Source organism: Mustela putorius, unplaced genomic scaffold (assembly GCF_011764305.1).
Source record: "Mustela putorius furo isolate JIRA1106 unplaced genomic scaffold, ASM1176430v1.1 tig00000139_pilon_pilon_pilon, whole genome shotgun sequence".
Lineage (NCBI taxonomy): Eukaryota > Metazoa > Chordata > Mammalia > Carnivora > Mustelidae > Mustela > Mustela putorius.
Genome location: NW_025421293.1, coordinates 14,782,431 through 14,804,943, shown reverse-complemented (window position 1 = coordinate 14,804,943; position 22,513 = coordinate 14,782,431). Strand labels below are relative to the sequence as shown.

Below are 22,513 nucleotides of genomic sequence, written 5' to 3'. Positions count from 1 at the left end.
CGGAGCGGCGTCGCCCATTGGCCGAGACCCGCCTCCGTCTGCCCGCCGGCCAATTGCATACGGCGGCCGCGAGGGGGCTGGTCCAAGTGCGGACGCGGGCTGTTGGCGTCATCTCTGGGCGCTGCCTGTTGCCGGGAGCCGCGAGTTGCCTAGCAACGCCCCATACGCGGGCAGCCAGGGCTAGGGCGCCGCATCCCATTTCTGGTCGAACCCCAGGCGGACCACCCCGAGAGGTCTGCCTGCGCGCACCAGATTCGTCTTAAACGCAGTTCATTTGTATGAACTGAGGATGCTGCAACCATGGAACTGTGCACAATGTTTGAACGCCGCCCGGGTGAAGCCCCCAGGAGGCGGTCTTCGGCTTAGGGGTCTCCCGGGCGGCCCCACGTGGCTGGCAGGTGCTCTAGTGGGGTGACTGTCGCTGCCTCGGAGCCCCTGGGGGCCTAGGGACGGGAGCGGCGGGAGCAGGCGCGGTTCTGCGGTGCCTCCACTGCTTCCAGGTGCGAGGGTAGCTGCCCGCGCGCACAGGTGTGGCTCGGGTAACAAGCCACCTTACCCCCGGTGCAGTGCGGTGCGGGTGCGGTCGCTCCCCGCCCTCCCACTCACGCCCGTGTGAGCACGTCCAGCCTTGCTCACTTCAGGAAAACCGTCCTGTTTTCAAACTGCCCCGATGGCCTCGCGGCCACACGGCCAAGAAATTTCCTCCCATAAGCTTAAACAGCATATAATGTAAAAATATATAAATGTGTAATATATTGTTTAGTTTTACCTTTAAAAAAAAAAAAAAGCTCTGATAATGATTCCGGTGAGCCTCCCATTGAGAACAGGAAAAAAAAAAAAAAGCTGGCCAAAATATAATCGTTTAAAAATAATTCTGTTTTAGGGGCACCTGGCTGGCTCAGTCAGTGGAAGATGCCAGTCTTGATCATGAATGATCATGGGGTCATGAATTTGAGCCCCGCCCTGGGTGCAGAGATTACTTAAAAAACTTTAAAAGAAATGCTGTTTTGTGCCATCGGAGTGAAATATTCTGACGGGATAAAAGGAAACCCAGAGTACTACCCCTGACATCAAGCAACATTTTCCACTCAGGGGTCAGTCAGTTCTGGAAGAGGCAGCAGGAAGGCTTAGAAACCGAACAGAGATTGACAGCTTGGGCTAGGGCTCCTAAGGGGTAGGGTTCTTGTAAATGTCCCCATCTTTGAGCTGAGACCCTGAACAGCTACACTGTAAGAGTGAATAGAACCAGAGTAGACCAGGCTTGTAGGGACTTCATAAAATCCAGATTAAATTCACTCCAACTCTGAAACTGCATTCAGGTGATACAGGGTTTACTGTTGATGCTGCTAGTCTGCTCAAAGAAAAAAGGGTAAAACCTCCCTAGAATCAAAGTATAGTGTTTCCATAGCCCAAATTGTAATTACTCATATTATGTCCAGCATTCAATAGGAAACAGCCATGTACACAAAGAGACAACACAATGTGATAGGAAATCCAGAAAAATAAGATACCACTTTCACCATACAAGGGACTGCTGACACATTCACCAAACGTTGTAACTTCAGGGGTCTGAAAATGACCTGCTCCTGATGGACAGCTCTAGTCACATCCTCAGATGATGTCCACGGCCAGGTGCTCAGTCTCTAAGGCAAGGTAGCACATCCATAGCTGCTTAGGATGTTCTGTAATTCTCTGCAGCAGAGGGCATGGCTTTGTGCCAAGCTCTAGGAGATGGTGCCAGGGACCACACACACACACACGCACACAGTCTCAGCTACCATGTACATACCTCTCTAGCTCTATTGGACCTTCCAAATTATGTGGCCCAAGTGCAGGACAGCTTGCGCCACAAACTGGATCTGGTGCTGAGCCTTCCTTTGCTTTGGGCCTCACTCAACACCAACGACTTCCAAGTTTCCCAGTAAATGAATAGTGGTCATATTAAATATGGTCTATGCTGCCTCCCAAATCCAAAAGGCAGAAAATTGTATTTTCTATCTCTGCATAACAAATGAACACAAAACTTAAAACAATAAATTTAGCAGCTTCATGTCACAGTCTCTGAGGGGTCAGGAACACCCATGTGCCTTAGCCCTGTGCCTCTGATTCATGGTCCCTCACAAAGTTGAAGTCAAGTTGTCTGCCAGGACTGTGGTTTCATCAGAAGTCTTGCCTGGGGGACAGTCCATTTCCCAGCTCATACGTGGCTATTGGAAGGATTCACTCTCCAAGGGTCACTGGGTTTAGGGCCTCAGTTCTCACTGGCCATTGGCAAAAGGCCTCCCTGAGTTCCCTGTCATGGGGACCCCTGTACAGGGCAGCTCACTTGGCAGCTGGCTTCCCTGGGGCAAGTGGACAGAAGGGCATGTAAAAGGGAAGCCACAGGCTCTTTGAAACCACATATTGTGTATTTCTATTAACCTGAAATGTCCACAACAGGCAAATCCAGAGACAGAAAGTAGATTAGTAGTTGCTGGGGGCTGGTGTTGTGGAAAGAATGGGGAATATTAATGGGTATGAAGTTTCCTTCGGGGACACGGAGAATGTTCTGGAACTAGATGGTGGTGGTGATTACCCAACACTGAAAAGGTACTAAGTGGTACTGAAGTATCCACTTTAAGATGGTTAAAATGGTGAATTTTGTGGGTTTCTTATCATGAAAAAAATTGTGTTTGTTCCTCCAAAAATGTGTTTATTCACATCAAAAATGGCTGTTTGGGGGTGCCTGGGTGGCTCAGTGGGTTAAGCCGCTGCCTTCGGCTCAGGTCGTGATCCCAGGGTCCTGGGATCGAGCCCCGCGTCGGGCTCTCCGCTCAGCGGGGAGCCTGCTTCCTCCCCTCTCTCTCTCTGCCTGCCTCTCTGTCTGCTTGTGATCTCTGTCTGTCAAATAAATTTTTAAAAAAAATCTTAAAAAAAAAAAAGGCTGTTTGTTGGTGTCTGTGTCTCTCCAGTTGCGGGGCTCCCCACCCCCTGCCGTCTTGCTGAACTTTGTTGAATCTGTGAAACAACAGGAGGAGTCCAAACGTTAAGACTGCACAAGAAAGTATTCTAATGCTCGCAACCCTCTACCTCATTCCCATCCACGAAACCTCACGTAAGTAGCCAACCTTCTTAGTTTCTGGTTTATCCTTTCTGAGCTTCCTCTGGCAAAAACAAGCAGGTGTGTGGATATTTCTTCCCTATACCGCAGCCAGCACTGCGCACATTCCTCTGCACCCTGCTCCTTCGAGCCAACAGTCCATCCTGGAAATCTTCCATCAATTTACAGGCGTCCTCTTATGCTTTCCTACAGGTTGGCGGGGCCCCGTGGGTGGACTGACTGTGGCTCATTTAATCAGCGTCCATACACGGGCACTCAGTCTCGAGCTCTGCAATTGTAAATTAGGCTGCACTGAACAATCGTGCACACTTGCATTTTACTGTTCATGGTGGTATGCCTTCAGGGTTGGCTCCTGGGGTGGACTGCCAAATACCGTTTTGCTGGGTATAGCCAGATCTTCCTTCATAATCGTTGACAACTTGGCATCCTCACCAGCAATGTGTGGACACCTCTCTTGCTTACAGCCTTGTCAATAGAATATGCCGTTCGAGTTTGGATTTCTGCTCATCTAATCTAAGAAATGGGACCTCAGTTTGGTCTTAATTTACATCTTTCCTAACTCAAGTGAGGTGGAACATCCCTTTCTATATCCCAGGATCATCTTTATACACTTACGTCACTTCATTCTTCACCCATCTTCCTATTTGCTTTTTCTTTTAACTTTTTTTTTTTTTTTAGATTTTATTTATTTATTAGAGACAGAGAGAGAGAGCACGAGCAGGGAGAGAGGCAGAGGGAGAAGCAGAAGCAAACTCCCTGCTGAGCAGAGAGCCTGATGCGGGGTTTGATCCCTGAACTCTGGGATCACGACCTGAGGTGAATACTTAAGCGACTGAGCCACCCAGGCGCCCCTGCTATGGTTTCTAATCTTTTCTCCCCTTAGTGTGTCCATTCTTTATTAGAGATATCAACCTTCACCTGTGATGTATGTGCAAATACCTTGTCCTTGTCTGTCACCTGTCCTTTGTTCTCCACAATGCAACTGTGCTTTGACACTAACAGCCCTTTCCTTCATCCCTCTGACTTCTGAATCATTGTGGGGAAGCCTTTCCCATACACAGTTTTGGAGAAATTCACCCAAGTTTTCTTCCCATACCCTGTTTGGTTTCACTTCTTACATTCACATTTCTGATGGGGGTCCCTCTGTGTGTGTGACTTAGGGTATAGAGCCAGTGTGACCTTTCTCTAAGTGGCTGCCTGGTTGAACCAACACTGCTGTTCAAAAAACCCATCTTGGTCCCACGGACTTGAGATACACCTTTTATTTTTTTTTCATAAGATTTAATTATTAATTTATTTTTGCAGGAGAGAGAGCACACACACAGGAGTCGGGGAGGGAAGGGCGGAGGGAGAAGCAAACTCTCCACTGAGCAGGGAGCCCAAGGCGGGGCTCGATCCCAGAACCCTGGGATCTTGACTTGAGCCGAAGGCAGACCCTTCACCAACAGAGCCCCCATATGCCCAAGATACACCTTTTATCACACCTGAGTTTCCACATGCATTTGGGTTTCAGGGTTTCCTGCTCCACTACACGGGCTGCCCGCTGCTGTGCCCACTGCGCTGCTCTCCGCAGGAGGCTTTACAGTGAGCCGTGAGACCAAGCAGGACTCTCATCCTGTGCTCCTTCAGTTTTCCTCCACGTGTAGTTTTCCACGACTCCGGTGCCGACTTGTGGAGCTCCAGAGAAGCAGCTTGTTGGTATTTTTATTGGGATCCTCTTAGATTTAAAATTAATTTAGGCTAGCCAAAATGAACAGCAGACCACAGAAAAATCAGGAAAGACACAACCGTTCTAAGCCTTGAGCTCTATAGTCACACACTTTGCAAGGACACTTAGAAGGAAAATAGAAAACTTGGAAACTGCCAAGTTTCCAAGTAGATTAACTGCTCTTACAAAGGCACTTGTCAAAACTGCTATCAAAAAAACAAAAACAAAGGGGCACCTGGGTGGCTCAGTGGGTTAAAGCCTCTGCCTTCGGCTCAGGTCATGATCCCAGGTTCCTGGGTTTGAGCCTCTCACGTAGGGCTCTCTGCTCAGCGGGGAGCCTGCTTCCTCCCTTCTCTCTCTCTGCCTGCTTCTCTGCCTCCTTGTGATCTGTCAAACAAATAAATAAAATCTTTAAAAAAAACAAAACCAAAAAACAAACAAAAAATGACAAAGAGAGGTGATGAAGTTTAAAATGGTTCTGACCATTAAAATAATAGCATCTGGGGGCACGTGGGTGGCTCAGTGGGTTAAAGCCTCTGCCTTTGGCTCAGGTCATGATCTCAGGGTCCTTGGATAGAGCCCTGCATTGGGCTCTGCTCAGCAGGGAGCCTGCTTCTCCACCCCCCCCCCCACCGCCTGACTCTCTGCCTACTTGCGATTTCTGTCAAATAAATAAATAAAACCTTTTAAAAAAAATAGCAACTGATAACATTTTTTAGGGAGTGGGAAACTTTCTACTTTTTGGAGCAGAGTTGGTCTTTATGTTAAAGTGGTCGTGTACCAACTCTCTTTAATAGTACTCATTGTTGTCCAGGTTGTGTGCTGTTTTGCTATCTTTACTTTCTATATATAAAGAACTAAAAATAAGGGAGAATAAAATAATAAATTGGTGGATATAATTTAAAAATAAAATTAACTTAGGCAAAATGGACATCTTTATGATGCTGTCTTCCAAGAACAGGCCTGTCTCGATGGTTTGTGTCTACTTTTGTGTCTTTCGTGTTTTAAAGTTTTGTCCGCTCTAGGTCTTACATAGATCTTGTTGGGTTTATCCCTAAGTATTTTGTCTTTACTGCCATTGTAGATGGGATTTTGCTCTTTGTATCTTCTGATCGTCATTTATGGCAATGAGGGCTATTGATGGCAGCATGTTTTGTATCTTGTCGCCTCTTGAAACTTTTACATTGTTAGAGGAGCTACATACGTTTTATGATTTTATGGAAATTATATCTCACGTCCTACTTCACTGAACACTATGTTACAGAGATCTGAGACACTACCCTTGTCTTCTCCTTTCCTCCAGATCTTTATTCCCTAGTACTCTGTCTGGGCCCAGTGCCAGGTCTTCGTTCCCTCTCCCTCTCTTCCACTGTGATTTCATCTGTTGCCATAGCTTTCCATCCAACCATATGCCAGTGACTCTAAATCCTGTTTCTGATCTCAACCCTGCCCCCTGGAATCGCTTACCCACCTGCTTACATGGCTTACACAGCAGTCCAGTAAATATCTCAACAAGAACATGCTCACAGCCCAACTTTGGATTCTTCCTTTCAAACCTCTTCCCTTGCTCACTACCCTGCCCACCCCCAACAGAGCCTAAGTGCCACCAAGAAAAGCAAGGTGCTATCCCCACTCCTCCCAGTCACCCTGGACATCTTGTTAACTTAACAGCAAGACTTTCCATGTCTCCTGCCCTCGTCCATTATAGGGTTCCACCCCAGGCACTCAGGTCACCCACTCTGTCCTCCTAATGCATTCTCTACCTTATAACGGCCAGAAATATCACTTTAGGTTGTGGATCAGATTACTATATTATTCATTTTGAGAGTAACATGTTTGTAATTTTTTTAACATATTGTTTATGCCCAACATGGGGCTTGAACTCACAATGCTGAGATCAAGAGTCATATGGTCCATGGATGGAGCCCCCGATGTCTGTAATCTGATTATTTAATTTTTTTTTTAAAGATTCATTTATTTGAGAGAGAGAGGGTGCATGGGAGAGGCAGAGGGAGAGATAATCTCAAGCTCTGTGCTGAGTGTGGGGCTTGATCTCAGGACCCCAAGATGATGACCTGAGCCAAAACTGAGAGTCTGCACTTAACTGGCTGAGCCCCCCAGGCACCCTTCATGTCCATAATTTTAAAATTCCCTCAAGGATTCCTCAGCATCCTACAGCCTGGTAGCTAGTCTCCACATCTGCCAGGTGGGAGCCCCCTACCGGTCTTGCAACCAAGGCACGTTATAGTGCAACCATACAAGTGCCAACCTTACAACAGGAGAGCACATCAAGTCTGTATTCCTTCCGGCCACACACAACGGCTCTGGAATTCGTTACTGTGATGGAGTTCATGCTTTCGGAAGCAACGTGTGCTGAGGCCGACTTCCCTACTCTCTGAATTACCACAGCAAACCAAAGCAGTGCGGATGTGGATATGGAGGAGGCAGGGCAGCACGGATATGGGTTGTGCTTTCTGCTCAGTTTTGCCATGAAACCCAAAGCTGCTCTAAAAAATCCGTTTACCAAGTAAAGAAAGGTCAAATCTGAAATGATCCTACTCTGGGCTTATAGCTGAAATAAGTAACCATCAGGAAACATGACGATGGTGCCATCTCCCAACATTGCGGCAGGAATTCCAACCACACACATCCAGCCCAACTCCTGCCAAACACTCCTGGGCGCCCCCTACGGGTCTCTAGTCTCAAGTCAGCAAAACTGCTTTCCTAATTTACAATTTTCCTAACTCAGCAAAAATGAGTGATACTGTTTTCTCCACTTGTCATGCTTCCTACAAACTCCATCTCACCCTTGGATGCTGAGATGGATCTGATCCTGTCCACTAAGGTTACCGCGGCCTCCAGCTCAGCAGGCTTCCAGCACAGACACACCACTGTGGCAGAGTACCAGGCTCAGAACAAGTTTGAGAACCCCTGCTTTAGGCAAACCGTGCAAGGGTCACCACCCTCCATGAGACAGGGGTATATGACAGTGGGAAGATGGGCGGGAGGGCACATGCCCCAACAGACCAAAGAGTCTGCCTGTGGTCAGGGCTCTGTAGCTGGCACTGTGGGACAGCAGCTTGAGGACCCGTCTGTGGGGGGAGGCGAATGACACGAATGCTCAGCCAAATGACAGCCACGATCTCACATCTGGGCAGCACGTATGCAGCAACAGCTGCTCGCTCTATACAGAGGACCTGACTTTTTCCCTGCCATCCCATAAGCTTCCTGAGTGCTATGGAAACAGCGGCCCTTCTCAATGCTCTCCTTCTCCAGGGCATGTTCACAGGAAAGCAGGAAGGGAGACACTGGCCCACAGATACTCTTAGTGCACTTTCTTCTTCTTCTTCTTTTTAAAGATTTTATTTATTTGACAGAGAGAAATCACAAGTAGACGGAGAGGCAGGCAGAGAGAGAGAGGGAAGCAGGCTCCCTGCTGAGCAGAGAGCCGGATGCGGGACTAGATCCCAGGACCCTGAGATCATGACCCGAGCCAAAGGCAGCAGCTTAACCCACTGAGCCACCCAGGCGCCCCAGTGCACTTTCTTCTTAAGATTGAGCCAAAGCGAAGCTATTTACATAAGTAGCTTTATTTCAGTTCAGAATGATAATTTTACAGAATGTAAAATTAACCAACTGCTCTGCCTGTTGGCATGTTTTTGTTGTTGTTTTACTAAAGACCATTTAAAAAGGTTGCTTTTGTAGTATTTATTTCAAGAAAATCTTAGCTGGTGGTGCATTCAAAAGAGAAGATCTCATCACCTAGAACAAGGTTGTGCATAAACTCTGCAACTGTGGATTTGGGCAGAGCTCCCCCTAACGTCCTAGAGAGGCAGACACACTCAAGACAAAAAAATTAGAAACCAACAGCAAACCACCTCTTGCCTCAGCCGGATACTCTCCTCCCCACTGCACTTTCTACACTCTCTACCGCGATCAGAAGTCTACATCACTTCAGGAAAATACAGAAAAGCAAATCAAAACCTCCCTGAGGAAAGTTTTTGGCAGACCAAATAGAGAAGTCGGACCTGTTTCCCTCAGCACGTTCCCCAGAACACACCACCACCGCCTCCAGACATCTGCAACGCTGGATGAATGCCAGAGACCCTGACTCTCAGACCGGAAGCTTGGAGAACCAAGGCCAGTTCAGGCAACTGAGGCCAGTTTCAAGCCTATGTTTTGAGTTTGGTCTTAGGCTTATTGCAAAGAATGAATACAGGAGATTAATTAAAATACATTTAATTAAAAATACATTTAAAATAACCCCAATCCCTCCCATCATGGATGACTTACAAACGCTGACGTGGGGCTGATGGCTCTTGTATCCAATCTCCCTGTGACACTGCACCTGACTTCCCCAAAGCAACCAACATTCCCATCAGCCCTCACCACCATCCAGATGGACAGCCTCTGGTGATGCCTTGTGAATGTCTGATGTTGCAGCCGCATGCCGCTGGGCAGGCAGTGGCCAGTCCCTCCAGGCTGCAGACTAGAGGCCAGACACCACAACGACGGGCAGCCTGGCTCTGGGCCTCGCCCAGGAAGAGCTGGTTGGTGCCAGCCCAAGGCCAACTCAGGGGAAAGCAGGAAGGCAACCCAGGCAGGAAGCATTGCCTCCCATGGTGCTTGTCACCTGCTGATTGGGTCCAGGTGCCAAGATAGACTCGGGACACCCACTTTGTGTCTGTCCCAGCCAGCAAGAAAACACCCAGCTTATAGATCAATAATCACTCCCATCTGCCACAAATCCAAATTCCCTAGGACAAGGTAGGCAAGACACCCTCAAAAGGTTGGCTTTTACGCCCACTTGTCTAGGAGAGGAGGGGGTGGTGGGTTCATGGGCTGGGAAGAGGACCCAGGACAGAGTGAACACTGGAGGCCCACTCCTCTCAGCAAAGCTTCGGGTTTCCGTCTGAGACATCCAACCTGAGCTTCCAAGGACCCTCTGCCCTGGAGATGTTCAATGGCAGGGAACACACAGGATGCCGTGGCACCTGTTAATAGAACACCACTCACGCCCAATCACCCCTGTGGCTGTCTGCAGGTCAACTACAGCCAACAGGTTCCAGCTCGCTCCAGGTCCTCCTCAAGTGGTTGAGCAAATGCAATCCTGTCCTGCTTGGGAAGCTCCTCCTACCGCCTGGTGCTTCTCAAACATTGCCACAGAAGCACTGCAACAGATAAGGAAAGTGAGTCCCTTCCTACCTTGCAGACATGAACACAGAGCACAAAACCGTGTGACATTTTTCTCAAAAATGCATACAAACTTCTAACACTAAAAAAATATAACATGCTGGAGGGCACCTGGGTGGTTCAGTTGGTTAAGTGTCTGCCTTCCGCTCAGGTGATGATCCCAGGGTCCTGGGATCAAGCCCTGCATTGGGCTCCCTGCTCAGCAGAGAATCAGGCTGCTTCTCCCTCTGCTGCTCTTCATGCTTGTGCTCACTCTTTGTCTCTCAAGCAAAACAAAAAAACCCCGAAACTGTTTAAAAAAAAAAAGAAAAAGAAATAGGAGGCACCTGGGTGGCTCAGTGGGTTAAGCCTCTGCCTTCAGCTCAGGTCATGATCTCAGGATCCTGGTATCGAGCCCCGAATCGGGCTCTCTGCTCTGCAGGGAGCCTGCTTCCCTCTCTGCCTTGCTGCCTACTTGTGATCTCTCTGTCAAATAAATAAATAAAATCTTTTAAAAAAAGAAAAAGAAATATAATGCCAGCCACCTACCTGTTTCTAAAGTTTCTAGTAGCCACAGTTAAAACAAGAACAAGTAAGATCAACTTTATTGCTTTATTTAATCCATCATACCCAAAATATTAGCATTTCAACATGTAAATAACTTCAACAATCACATACTTTTTTTGGTATTGTCTTCAAAGCTCAGTGTTTTTGATTCTCAATTTGGGTATTATGTTTTCATGAGAAAGGGTTGACCTTTATTTAAAATTTATAGATGAAAGAAGACTCACATACCATAGTTAACACACTGAAGAGTTTTCTAAAAAGCACAAGTTAATTTGCCTTTAAGTTAAATGCAACTAAAAATTCAACCCCAGTTGTGCCAAATGCATTTCCCATGCTCCATAAACTCTGGCTAGTCACCATGTACTGGACAGCACGGGTACAGAGAAGTTATTTGGCTAAGTGGGGTCCCCAGACCGGCAGCATCAGCTGGGAACTTGCTAGAAGTGCAAATTTTCAAGGCCCACCAGCCCCACAGAACCAGAAGACTCTGGGAGTGGGGCCCAGCACCCTTCGGAGGAGCCTTCCACACAATTACGAGCCTGGGAAGTGTGAGAACCACTGGTCCAGAACACGTACCACCAACTAAGCCCACAGAAATAGTTTTGATCACCTATTTTTGGAATGGAAACTGAACAGAAGCCTCTCCCTGCTTTGCATTTTGAGGCTCTAAAAGCAGAAGTCATCGCCTGGACAAGAGCAAAGGGAGGTCTGGATGTTTAGGTGGATGACCAGTGGGTTAAGATCAGAACCCAACTCAAATGACATCTTGCTTCAGTTTCCCAGTGCCCAGGGTCACAGGACATGGGGATGCTTCATGGACTGAGGCTGTCAGTGTAAGCCCAGCACTTGAGTCTGTATGGCCACAGAGCTGTTTGCTCAGTGGAATAGGGACTGTGTGTTGGGGCCACCTCTGAACAAGGACCTTAACACAGTAGGCCCACGGCCTCTCCCACCTTTCCTGGGCTCAGGTACCTCAGCCACAAGATGAAGACAGAATAAATCAGCTGTGTGGTTGTATAAGTGACAGAGGCTTCCAGAACGCTGGGTTGTTCTTGAGGGACTCAGGCCAGGGCAGAGCCGCCCTCTGAAGGATCCGAGTGTGCCAGATCAACCTTTATGTCACTTTATTTGGAGGAAGCAGGTTGATGGAGTAGCTTAGCCTAACTTAGAATATCAAAATCCTTCTGTTTATTCTGCCAAAACATGTACAGTTTACTGGGAAAGTTTTAATGGCATTCCACACTACCTGCGAGGAGAAGTACAGAGCCACTACAGCATCAACACTACCTGCCCTGCTACAGTGATACACACAAGCCACCAAGCCACTGTGGGCTGACATAGTCCCATCACCTCTTTACTTTCCACCTGAAAGAGAACAGAAGAACAGCTTATTTTTTTAGGTTTGTCTTGATTAACCAGGAGCAATGCATCACACAAAAGCACTAGGCTAAATAAGGTATTTCGGCAACCAGCTGTAGACCTGTTACTTCTTGATACGGTCTGTGCTGGAATGAACTGTGCTGGTAACTCAGGGCCTGAGAAAACTCATATCCAGATCTCTCAGCCTTCCTTACACTGAGCCGATGGACGAGCACATCATTTTAACCATCTGAGCCACCCAGGCACCCCGAGCACATCATTTTAACCAGTCAGTTATTAATAGTACTGCAACGACTCTGCAGTGCTGGTCACTCAGACAAGAACCACGCCCCCGGTACAAAGCACCTGCCCTTGTGCATGCCATCCAGACCCATACCTGAGTCGCCGAGCCAGCCAACTGGTGGACAGTGTGTTTAATGCTCCCGATGGCTTGGATTCAGAGGCTCGGGCAGCTGTGCACCTATTCAGAAAGGTCAGACCAACAGTCATCGACCCCTTCATCACTCACCTGGAGAGCTGCGTGCGGGGCGACCTGAGAAACTACCAGGAACGAAAAGGTAAACTTTAGCATTCCACTGCCAGTTCAGGAAAACGTTTTCACTGACTTGAGAAAGATGCTCTGTTATACCACTTGTGAACAGGTTGAATTATGTCCCCAGCAAAGTGATAGCCTCACAGTCTTAAATACTCAAGACCTCAGAATGTGACATTTATCAGTAAGGTCATGACAGGTGTAATTAGCTGAAATGTGCTCAGATTGGAGAAGGGCGGGACCCTAATCCAGTATGACCATGTCCACATAAAATGGGGACATATGGACATAGACACACAAGGAAAACTTAAGTGATGGACACACAGATTGGGGGAGAGATGCCCACAGCCAAAGTATGCCAAGGGCTGCCAGCAAACCACTTGTAGCTTGGGCGCAGCCTGGAACCGGCTTACCCCAGAGCCTCTGGGAGGAGCCCGCCCCACCACATGTCCATCTCAGACTTGTGCCTCTAGAGCAGGGAGACTGAACTGCTGATGAAGGTGCCCAGGCCATGGTGCTTTGTTTTGGCAGCCACAGGAAGAAACACAACTAAAATCCAACTTTAATTTAAAATCCAATTTTAATTTAGATTATATTCATCCAAACTCCTACAACAAATATTCCACCTCAACAACTTAGTTCGGTAAATGCTCAGAGTTGCCCTATCCCCACCATGGGGGTCAGGCGGTCCCATGGGTGTCCCTGTACATGAGCCAGCACGTCACAGGCAGCTTCGCTTCTCACCCAGCTGCGCCGATGGGGCGGCCCCCGTGCTTGCAGCTGTGATCCAGAGGGTGTCTATGCTGAATACAGAAACTCCCATGGCACTGGTCACAAGACACCTGCATCATCTCTTTCTTCCTGCACCCCTCTTTTGAGCACCGGAACGTAAAAATCTGAGAAAGCAAGAATTGCTTCAATAAGCAATTATTTAACAAGCCCCAATAAGACTACCAACATTTAAACGAGAAATGGTTCTTCACTACAAGGAATGAAGATGTCAAGATTTCATTCAAACATCTGCCAAGCACACAGGTGAGTACCAAGGAGACGGCAAAGTTTTAACAAACACAAAAGCAGTATCTTAAGTTGGGGATTCCTGTGGGACGACTGGAGGTGTTCTCAGGCCAAACAAAACAAAACAAAACAAAACACCACACACACAAAAAAACCCTCCACAGGAGTGGGGACCAAGACTGTGGAATCATGCCAGTTATATAGAAGGCAGCTGGTTCCAGGGGCTGTGAAGACATTCCATGGAGCTAAGAATCTGTAGTCTCTATACCCATTATGTTTTTGGGGTTCGGGGTTTTTTTCGCAGGGGGCAATAGGGATGGGGTGAAGGAGTGATATAAATTCCCAGGCACTGCCGACTCTGTAGAGCAAGGATGCTGGCCAAAAGGTATCCATCTAGAAGCCCAAGGGCAGCTCTCCAGCAAAGATGGGTAGGCACAAGCTGCCTTGAGTGACTGGAACATGTGCATGCAGGCGTGGGGACAGGGGATGGACTTGGGTCCCGAATCTGGGGTGGGCCAAGAACAAGGAAGACCCTGTCAACTGACCCTGTCAGTTCAGGAGGAAAGCATGCCAAGTGCAGCTGTGGTCTTATATAGAGGCAGGCAGGTTTTAGAAGTTCCAGAATGATTGGAGGGCAAAGCTCTAAGGACTCACAGAGAGAATGGGGTTATGGAGGGGACTGGGGTTGGCTGGTGAATAAAAGGTTTTGGGTGCTAGGCTAAGGCATACAGAGCTTATTCTGTCATGTTGGAGGTTGAAAACAGCAAGCAGGGGTTAACAAAACTTCTACTTATTACATTAAATAATGTAACATAACCAGGTAGTTTATAACTATAAACCAGGATTCATGACTGGAAACTGAGATTTAAGCCTGACAAATGCCCATTTCCTGAAGTCTCGAGCTCCTTGAAAGCCCATATGCTATTTTGGAGAGCAGTAAGAAAGGAGCAGGGCATCTCAGAAAAACAAACCTGAGTAACCTGGTAGGGCCTTTGGGAAGGGCAAGCCGTAGAGCTGGCTGAGACCAAACCCCAGAAAGGCCTGAGCATCTGAGAATCTGCAGTCTGAGGGGAGAGGGCACACATTATGTGCTGTCAACCAAGGGCAAGTTCAGTTTGAGGATCCTTGGACTTCTGGTTAAGGAAGGAGAACTGAACACGTATACTGGCTCTGACTCCTGAAATACAATGAAAATGACAAGCAGCAGATTTTCTGAAAAGGGATAAACCCACAAGGACCAAGATTAGGAGGAAAAAAAACAGTTATAAGATTTTAGGGGGAAAAAGCACTCAAGTAATAATGAACCTGGCAGATACAAGAAAGCCAAACTGTAAGCTGGTGGGGAAGGTCAAGAAACACCCCTATACATAAACAAAACTCCCAATATATCTGAAACTGGCTGTAGCAGCCGCTCAGGGTGCCATGGGACCACCACAGGAGTGGCAGCGCGTATGAGAACAGACCTGCAGTGCTGCACCTGAGCCCAGCAGCAGGCGCACGCTTGGCTGAGGGTCTGAGAGAGGCTGCTGGCCTGGGAGGGTCATCAATGGGCAGGGGAAGCACAAGAAACACAGGATGAGCACTCAGAAGGCAGTAAGGACTTCACGCTCCCTGCAGAGGAGCTGCGAGAGCTCTCTCCACCTAGCTCCACAATTCCGGAAGCCACAGCACGCTCTCCGGGCAGGGAACAGAATGCCTTCTGAGGGGAATCCGATTAGCCCAAGAGAAAGACCTGAAATCACAGAGCACAGAAGGTGGACCAGGCAGAAGACCCACAGCAAAGGTGAGAGTCCAAGCTGCCGCCACCATGCGATTGAGTACTCGGCTTCAGCCTAGCTCGTGAGGAGCACATTCACTGGGACGCACAAGAAACACCCCGGATGCAGAATTCACAGGGAAAGGAAACTTACAGAGGAAATAAGGAGACCTATCCAAGAGGCCCAGCACCCAAGGGACAGGAGTCTAGAGGAAATCAAAGAATCTAATATGGCATTCCAGATGGAAACACTGGAGCTTCCAGTTTGGAAGGGTCCACTGTCTACAGAGCACGACAGATGAGAATGCATCCACACAAGGAACAGTCAGGGTGAAGTTTCGGAACTCTGGGATGGGGCAGAGGAGAGAAGGGATGGGGTGAGGAGAAAGCCTTCAAGCTGACAGACAGAAAACTGGTCCCACAAAGGCCCAATGGAGAACAGCTGGGAAATTCCCAGCAAGAAAACAAACCAGCGCCCACAAATATATTCAAACAAAGATTCTAAAGCCAGGCTGCTACCCCCAGGCAGCTGAGCAAGGAATAACAGAGAACAAAGACCCTGCGACATACACAACCTCCCATTTATCTTCCATGGTCCTTCGCACGTGGAAGATATGCCTCTCCCCAAATAAGGTGAAAACTAAGAAAGAAAAGCACAAGACAGGAGGTTAGAGAGCCCTCGTAAGGGAGATAGATGCAGGAAACTAGGATCTAGCATAAGAGAAATGCAGAGGGAATCTCTCACCTATGGAGAACTGGGACACTGGTCCAGGAGCACACACCATGTCTGCTGGGAGGGCAGGGGTGGCAAGAGACCTGACCACATGGGAACAGGGGGAGGGAACTCGATGCTCAGCCCACACTGTGGTCAACACACAATGCCCAAAACTACAGGGAACAAGACAAACTTAAAAGAAAACAAGACACATACTTGGGAGAAAAAGGAAGTACCCCAAACAAGACGAGCAAAAAGAATCTGCTTCCTGTCATTTTCATTGTATTTCAGGAGGAGTCGGAGCCAACAAACAAGTTGAAAGCACCTGCTGTGGAGAATAGGGCCTACTGTGTTTCCTAACATGATTTACTCCAAATGAACAAACGGAGAGCTTTCACAAAGATACTAACACTACAAAAGCAAGAACACTGAATGTTCAAATTCTATGTATCCTTTTACGTTTTCCTAGACGAGCTTAGGGAAAGTACACATTAACAGAATGATTCTAGAAACACCTTAACGCTCCATCTTGAGAGAAAAAGGTAAGAATCCTATAAGGGAAACAAATCCCAAAGTAGATTCTGATATTCAGAGCATGTTCATATAACCGTAAGAACCCAAGCCAGGACAACATGGGAAACTTTTATTTTGTACACAAATGATGAGTACTACAGACCACAGTTAGATAATCGACCTTTCCCCGCTAAGGAAAACCAACAGTCACAAAATTCGTCCTTACCTTCTCTTTCTTCCCAGGATGACAATTACAGTCTCGATCAATGTGCTCACCAACCACCACATCTGGTATCTCTCCCTTTTTTACTGGGACTGGGTTGTTACAAAGTGGGCACACTGGGACCTGAACATCCTAAAAATAATGATATAAGAGAATATTCCAGATTCAGACAATCAAAACTCGAAAGAAAAAGGTACAACAGCATAACGCATTGAAAATCACATAGTGAACACACACTGATCTTTCGACTACTCATTAGAAGGGGATACAGTTAACACAAAGGATTTACAGTAAGGGAACCCTAAAGATTCAGGGCAGAGCTGCCAAAGGTGGAATCTAGTGGAATTTAAACATGACAGACTATTACCTAACTGTGCAAATGACCCTGAAACAATTAGTAAAAGACAGCCATGGAGAGAAGCTGGTGAAACTGATCTGGTCTCAGGGCAGCCTGGCTCTGTCCAGCATCATCTCAGTGAGTGGTGAAGCAGCCCAAAGCCCTCAGAATGGAGAAAAAGAAGAAAACACTAGCCATAAAGACCCTCTGGTTGCCTTCAATTGCCAACAGCCTATCTAATCCTTTTGCAGCTCTCACACGCAGGGAGACTCACTCACCTGACAAGGGAACACACAGCTAGGCTGAGCTCTCAGGTACATAATGACCACCCAAGCCCAAGACTGTGCAGCTCTGGAGGGAAGAACAAGGCACCCAGTGGCTACATGCCCAGCAGTTAGAGCCAAGGCAGGAGCTAAAGAAACTTAGCTCCGCAAGAAAACAGAGGTGACAACTGACATCCAAACAGATAATCACAGAATTAATGGGGCCTACTGTCTGTAGGGGCTGAGCTGAAGGGTCACCCAGAAGTCAGATGACAAGTCTGCCAAATTGAGAAATAAAGCATTACTAATGATCTCTAACCAGACTCTCCCTATCTAGAGACATGAGGAGGTCACAGCCAACAAATAAACTGGGTTGTGTGGCCTAGTCATCGGGGCCTGGTAAATATGAGTCACCCTCCCCGACACCCTCATGATGACCTAGAAAATGCTGGAGGGTCAGACCTTGGCCAACAATAATGAAAGCACATAATAATGCTAAGTCATTCGTGTTTCTAACTGCCATTAGGGAAGCAGCAGTACAGACCCAAAGAAGTCACTAAAATAACCTCTGAACCACCAGAAACAAAATGAATATAGGCTGGGGGCCACGTGCAAAGTCAGTAACAGAGGTATTACACCTCTGGACTCACACAAGTTGATTTTCTTAGAGTCCTGTTCATCTTCCTGTTTCTACCAGGTACTATTTGCCCTAAAAAGATTCCCAAGATGGGGCGCCTAGGTGGCTCAGTGGGTTAAAGCCTCTGCCTTCAGCTCAGGTCATGATCTCAGGACCCTGGGATTGAGCCCCACATGGGGCTCTCTGCTCAGCGGGGAGCCTGCTTCCTCCTCTCTCTCTGCCTGCCTCTCTGCCTACTTGTGATCTCTGTCAAATAAATAAATACAATTAAAAAAAAAAAGATTCACAAGACTGTAAAGTTACCCAGATAAGCATTTTTTTAAAGGATTTTTTTTTTTTAAAGATTTTATTTATTTATTTGACAGAGATCACAAGTATGCAGAGAGGCAGGCAGAGAGAAAGAGGGAGAAGCAGGCTCCCTGCTGAGCAGAGAGCCTGAAGCGGAGCTCGATCCTAGGACCCCGGGATCATGACCCGAACTGAAGGCAGAGGCTTTAACCCACTGAGCCACCCAGGCGCCCCCCAGATAAGCATTTTTTTTAAAAAAAAGATTTATTTATTTGGCAGACAGAGATCACAAGGAGGCAGAGAGGTAGGCGGGGGGCAAGGGGGAGGGAGGCTCCCTGCTAAGCAGAGAGCCCGAAGCGGGGCTCGATCCCAGGACCCCAGGACCATGACCTGAGCTGAAGGCAGAGGCTTTAACCCACTGAGCCACCTAGGCACCCCCAGATAAGCATTTTTAATACCTCCCAGGTAAGATACCTTGTCAAGTATTTCTTGCACTTCACAAAGATACTCCTGTTTTTTTCTCAGCATAATGAATCAAAAGAACAGAATATTTTAACATGCAAAGCAAGCTTTGAAGGTTTAGGTACAATCTGACTTTAAGAGCCCCTAAAAATGAAACCTGTTGCTTTAGAGGTGTGCCATCTAGAACTCCCCATGATGGTGGAAACACGCCACATCTGCACTGTCCAACACAGTAGTCACTGGCCACATACGATTGCTGAACAACTGAAATGTAGCTAATGTGACTGAGAAACTAGATTTTAAATCTCACTTCATTTGAATGAAATTATTAGCTATATGGCTAATTAATTAGCTATGTGGCTAATGTCTACTACTTGGACAGCACAGCTTTAGACAATGAAAAACAAGACTCATTGGAATAAAGTATGATAAATTACCTTTGTGAATGCAAAGGGACATTTATGTGCAGCACAAGTAAAATGGGCTTTACAGAAATCTTGTTTACATGCATCACATTTTAAGGGAAGAAAATCTAAAACAAAAAAACAATACCATTTTAAAAATTAGGACCAAAGAATTCTAGAGCACATTAAACAGGTATTTACCTACACTGATTTCTTTATGCCTACCAAATATATCCTTGAGGAGAAAAACACGTGAGAAAAACTTCAGGGATCATAAATTTCACAATGCCAGCAAAACTGAAGAACTTATAAAGCTATCTTTTCTTTCTTTCTTTTTTTTTTTAATTTAATTTCTTTTTTTTAGAGAGAGGCCGCAGGGGGTAGGGGGAGGGCACAGAGAGAAACTTAAGCAGACTCCCCACTGAGCTCAGGAGCCCAGCTCCAGGCTCCTTCTCACCAGCCTGGGCCAAAATCCAAGAGTAGGATGCTTAACTGACCGAGCCACCCAGGTGCCCCTTTAAAGCTACCTTTTCAAAAAAGCCCCATCCCATGTAATATCACAAATATATAATCAGCACACTTGTATCCACTTGGCCCTGGCCGTGGTACCTGGCCTTCAGCAGACCCTGAGTAACAGTGCTGAATAGAAACCGAACCTCAGGCCAGCCTCTCAATATTGAAAAGCCACCAGAGCCAAGACCCAGAGAATAGCTAATTAATAAAACAGTCTTCTTCCTGACTAAACAGCCAACAAAACACACATTGCCTATCAACATTCTCTTAATAGTGCTTACCTAGCTGTTTGCAAGTTTTTTCTGAACAATGCTTCCCCAAATCAGGGAACTCCATTATTTGGAAGTGTCCAAACACAGATGACAGAGAGATGGATCACCTACAAGAATTAAAACAGTTACGTAAGGAAAGATGGCCATCATTTTAGTCCCCAGAGTTCATAACTTAGGGCTAAGAAAATAAACATGCTCTGTGGGAAGCATTCAATTCCCGAGTCATCCTTGGCCCCCGCAGGGCAGTAAAGCATCACAAATTCTTGCTGCTTTTCAGCAAAGAGAAAAAGAAGTTTGAGTACAAGTATGCTGATACTTCAGAATCCACCCTATTAGGACAGCCACTGTTTCTTGGGTCTTTTAATTTCCTACTTGAAGAATCTCACCCGGAATTCAGGCTAAACCGTTCTGACTCACGCTGACAGGGGTTTTCCATATTCAACTTACACAAACGCCGGCCAAAAGTTGGGCCACAGTTTCATGGAGTGAGTATACTTGTTGACACACACAAAACCGTTGCCAGGCGCCAAATCACGGGAATTAGAAGAGCTTCAGCTCTGTCCCTGCTGTTCTCTACTCCCTCATGCATTGAGGTTTACTCAGAACTTGCTCCCTAATGACAACCCGGAGTTGATAAGGGAGAAGAGCAAGCGCTTAACTCACGTGGAAAGCAGGTGGACGAAGGGTGAAGCTACTGCGCTCCAGAGGGAACTGGAGTCCGTTAACAGGCCTCATGAGATAGATCCCTTCCAGGACCTAGCACCCACAACCCTCTCAAGAACCCCTCCCAGAAGTCAGGTCCGGAGGAACCACTCCGGGCAGCGTACGCCGCCGTGCTGTCCCCAGCTCCCCCTCCCCCGCCAGAAGTCAGGTCCGGAGGGTTCACTCCGGGGAGCGTCTTCCGTGCTGTCCCCAGTTCCCCGCCCCCAGAAGTCAGGTCTGGAGCGTCCACTCCGGGGAGCGTCCGCCGTGCTGTCCCCAGTCTCCCCACCCCCCCGCTCCTCCCCTCGGATCGTGCTTCAGAGTCACTCCTCCGAAGGGGCCTTTGCCCCGACCGTCACGGCTTCTCCACACCCTCAGAGAACGCTGTGACTCCCGTCCCAGCACCCACCCACTCCGGTCCCGAGCGCGCACGACGTCTCCACTGCCCGCGCCCCGGAGCGCAGGCCGGCGGCAGGTGAGCCCGTCGCTGTCTCATCCGGCCCAGCCCCCGGCCGTGGGTTCGTTCGGCTGGCACCTGGAGCCCTCCCAGCCCTGCGACCCGGGGCCTCGCACCCGTCCCCGGACCTGGCTCTAGTCGGGCGTCCGGGTGGCTGCGGAGGCGAGCAGGAGGCGGCGGAGACGGGAAGATGGATGTCCCTTCCAGCGGCCAGCCGCAGGGGACGAGTCCAAAAAGCCGGGGAAAATGGGATCCGACGAGCGGCGCCCCGCCGTCCAAGCCCGCGGAAGTGCGAAGCATCGCATACCGCCAAAGCTCCGGCCATTTATTCGCTTCCTAGGGCTCAGAGAGACGCCGGGGCCCCTACCTGCCCGGCGCGCCCCAATAACGTCACCACCCGGCCGGCCAATCCCGCCCCGCGGAGGCTCGGCGTTCCCGGCGCGCCCAGATTACGTCACGGCCCGGCCGGCCAATCCCGACCTCCCGCGGCTCCGTGGACCCGCCACTCCTCGCTCCACCGCCTCCCTTCTCGAACAGTCCGGCCGCTTCTCGGAGCCGCTGAGTCACGGTGAAGTGGCTCCGCGCAGGCGCTCTTGGCCGACTGCGCGGCGCGGGAAAGCTGAGTCACGGCGGCGAAGCTGAGGCCCCCGGCAGACGTGCGGAGGGGTCTGACGTACGGGGAGCAGCGCGCGGAGGGAGGCAGAGCCCGCGCCGCAGAGGGGACACCGCGAGGTACGCAGCCGGCACTGCCGAGCGGCGCCCCGAGTGGGGTAGGGGCCTTGACCCTGGGAAAGCTCTTGACGGAGAGCTTCCCTGTTCTTGCCTAGTGGGCTACCCGGGGGCTACCGAGGTCGCTTCACGGGTTTCTTCACCGCGGTTCCCTCATCGCGGTCCCCTCACTGGGTGCTCTCACTGCGGTCCCCTCCCCGGGTCCTCACTGCGGTCCTCTCACCGCGGTCCCCTCACCGGGTTCTCTCACTGCGGTCCCCTTAGCGGGTCTTCTCACCGCGGTGCCCTCACGGGTCCTCTCACTGCGGTCCTCTCACCGCCGTCCCCTTACCGCGTCTTCTCACCCCGGTCCCCTCAGTGGGATCCTCCCCGCATCACCTCACTGGTTCCGCTTCCCACGTCCCCTCACCATGTCCCTTCATCGGCCCCCCTCACCATTTCCCTCCACTGGGCACCCCCCCCCCCCGCATCCTTTCACTGGGTCCCCTCCCTGCCTCTCCTCACTGTGTCCCCTTTCTGCATATCTTCACTGGGACCCACCACAGTCCTCTCATGGGGTCACTTTACCATATCTCCTTACCGGTTCCATTGCGCCCTCCTGCCCACTCCCCCAAATGTACGTGGTGGGTTTTCTGTCTCCCAGCGGGTTACTGTGTGAAGTCTCAGCGAACTGAATGAGCGGATGCTCTGGGGGTACCTGGTCAAGTTCCCTGGAAGCCTCTGGCCACGCCCAGCCGTCACCGCCTAACCTTGTTTTATGTGTGTT

At 48.9% G+C, this 22,513-nt stretch overlaps 1 protein-coding gene across 6 annotated transcripts; it reads right to left on the bottom strand.

Moving 5' to 3' along the window:
- Positions 1-10,578: 10,578 nt before the first annotated feature.
- On the bottom strand, positions 10,579-22,443 carry ZFAND2A (zinc finger AN1-type containing 2A). 6 transcript variants are annotated; one of them, XM_013047791.2, is made up of 7 exons: positions 22,328-22,443; positions 19,869-19,966; positions 19,108-19,202; positions 16,687-16,815; positions 13,204-13,355; positions 12,304-12,387; positions 10,579-11,912 (listed from the first exon to the last, which is right to left on the bottom strand). In XM_013047791.2, the coding sequence occupies exons 2-7, from the start codon at positions 19,921-19,923 to the stop codon at positions 11,894-11,896; spliced, it is 534 nt and encodes a 177-aa protein (XP_012903245.1). In that variant the 5' UTR covers positions 19,924-19,966; positions 22,328-22,443; the 3' UTR covers positions 10,579-11,893. The 6 variants fall into 6 exon arrangements, with proteins under 6 accessions (XP_012903245.1, XP_012903244.1, XP_012903246.1 ...); XM_013047790.2 differs by lacking the exon at positions 22,328-22,443 and adding an exon at positions 21,147-21,378; XM_013047792.2 differs by lacking the exon at positions 22,328-22,443 and adding an exon at positions 20,523-20,648.
- Between the last annotated feature and the right edge of the window lie 70 nt (positions 22,444-22,513).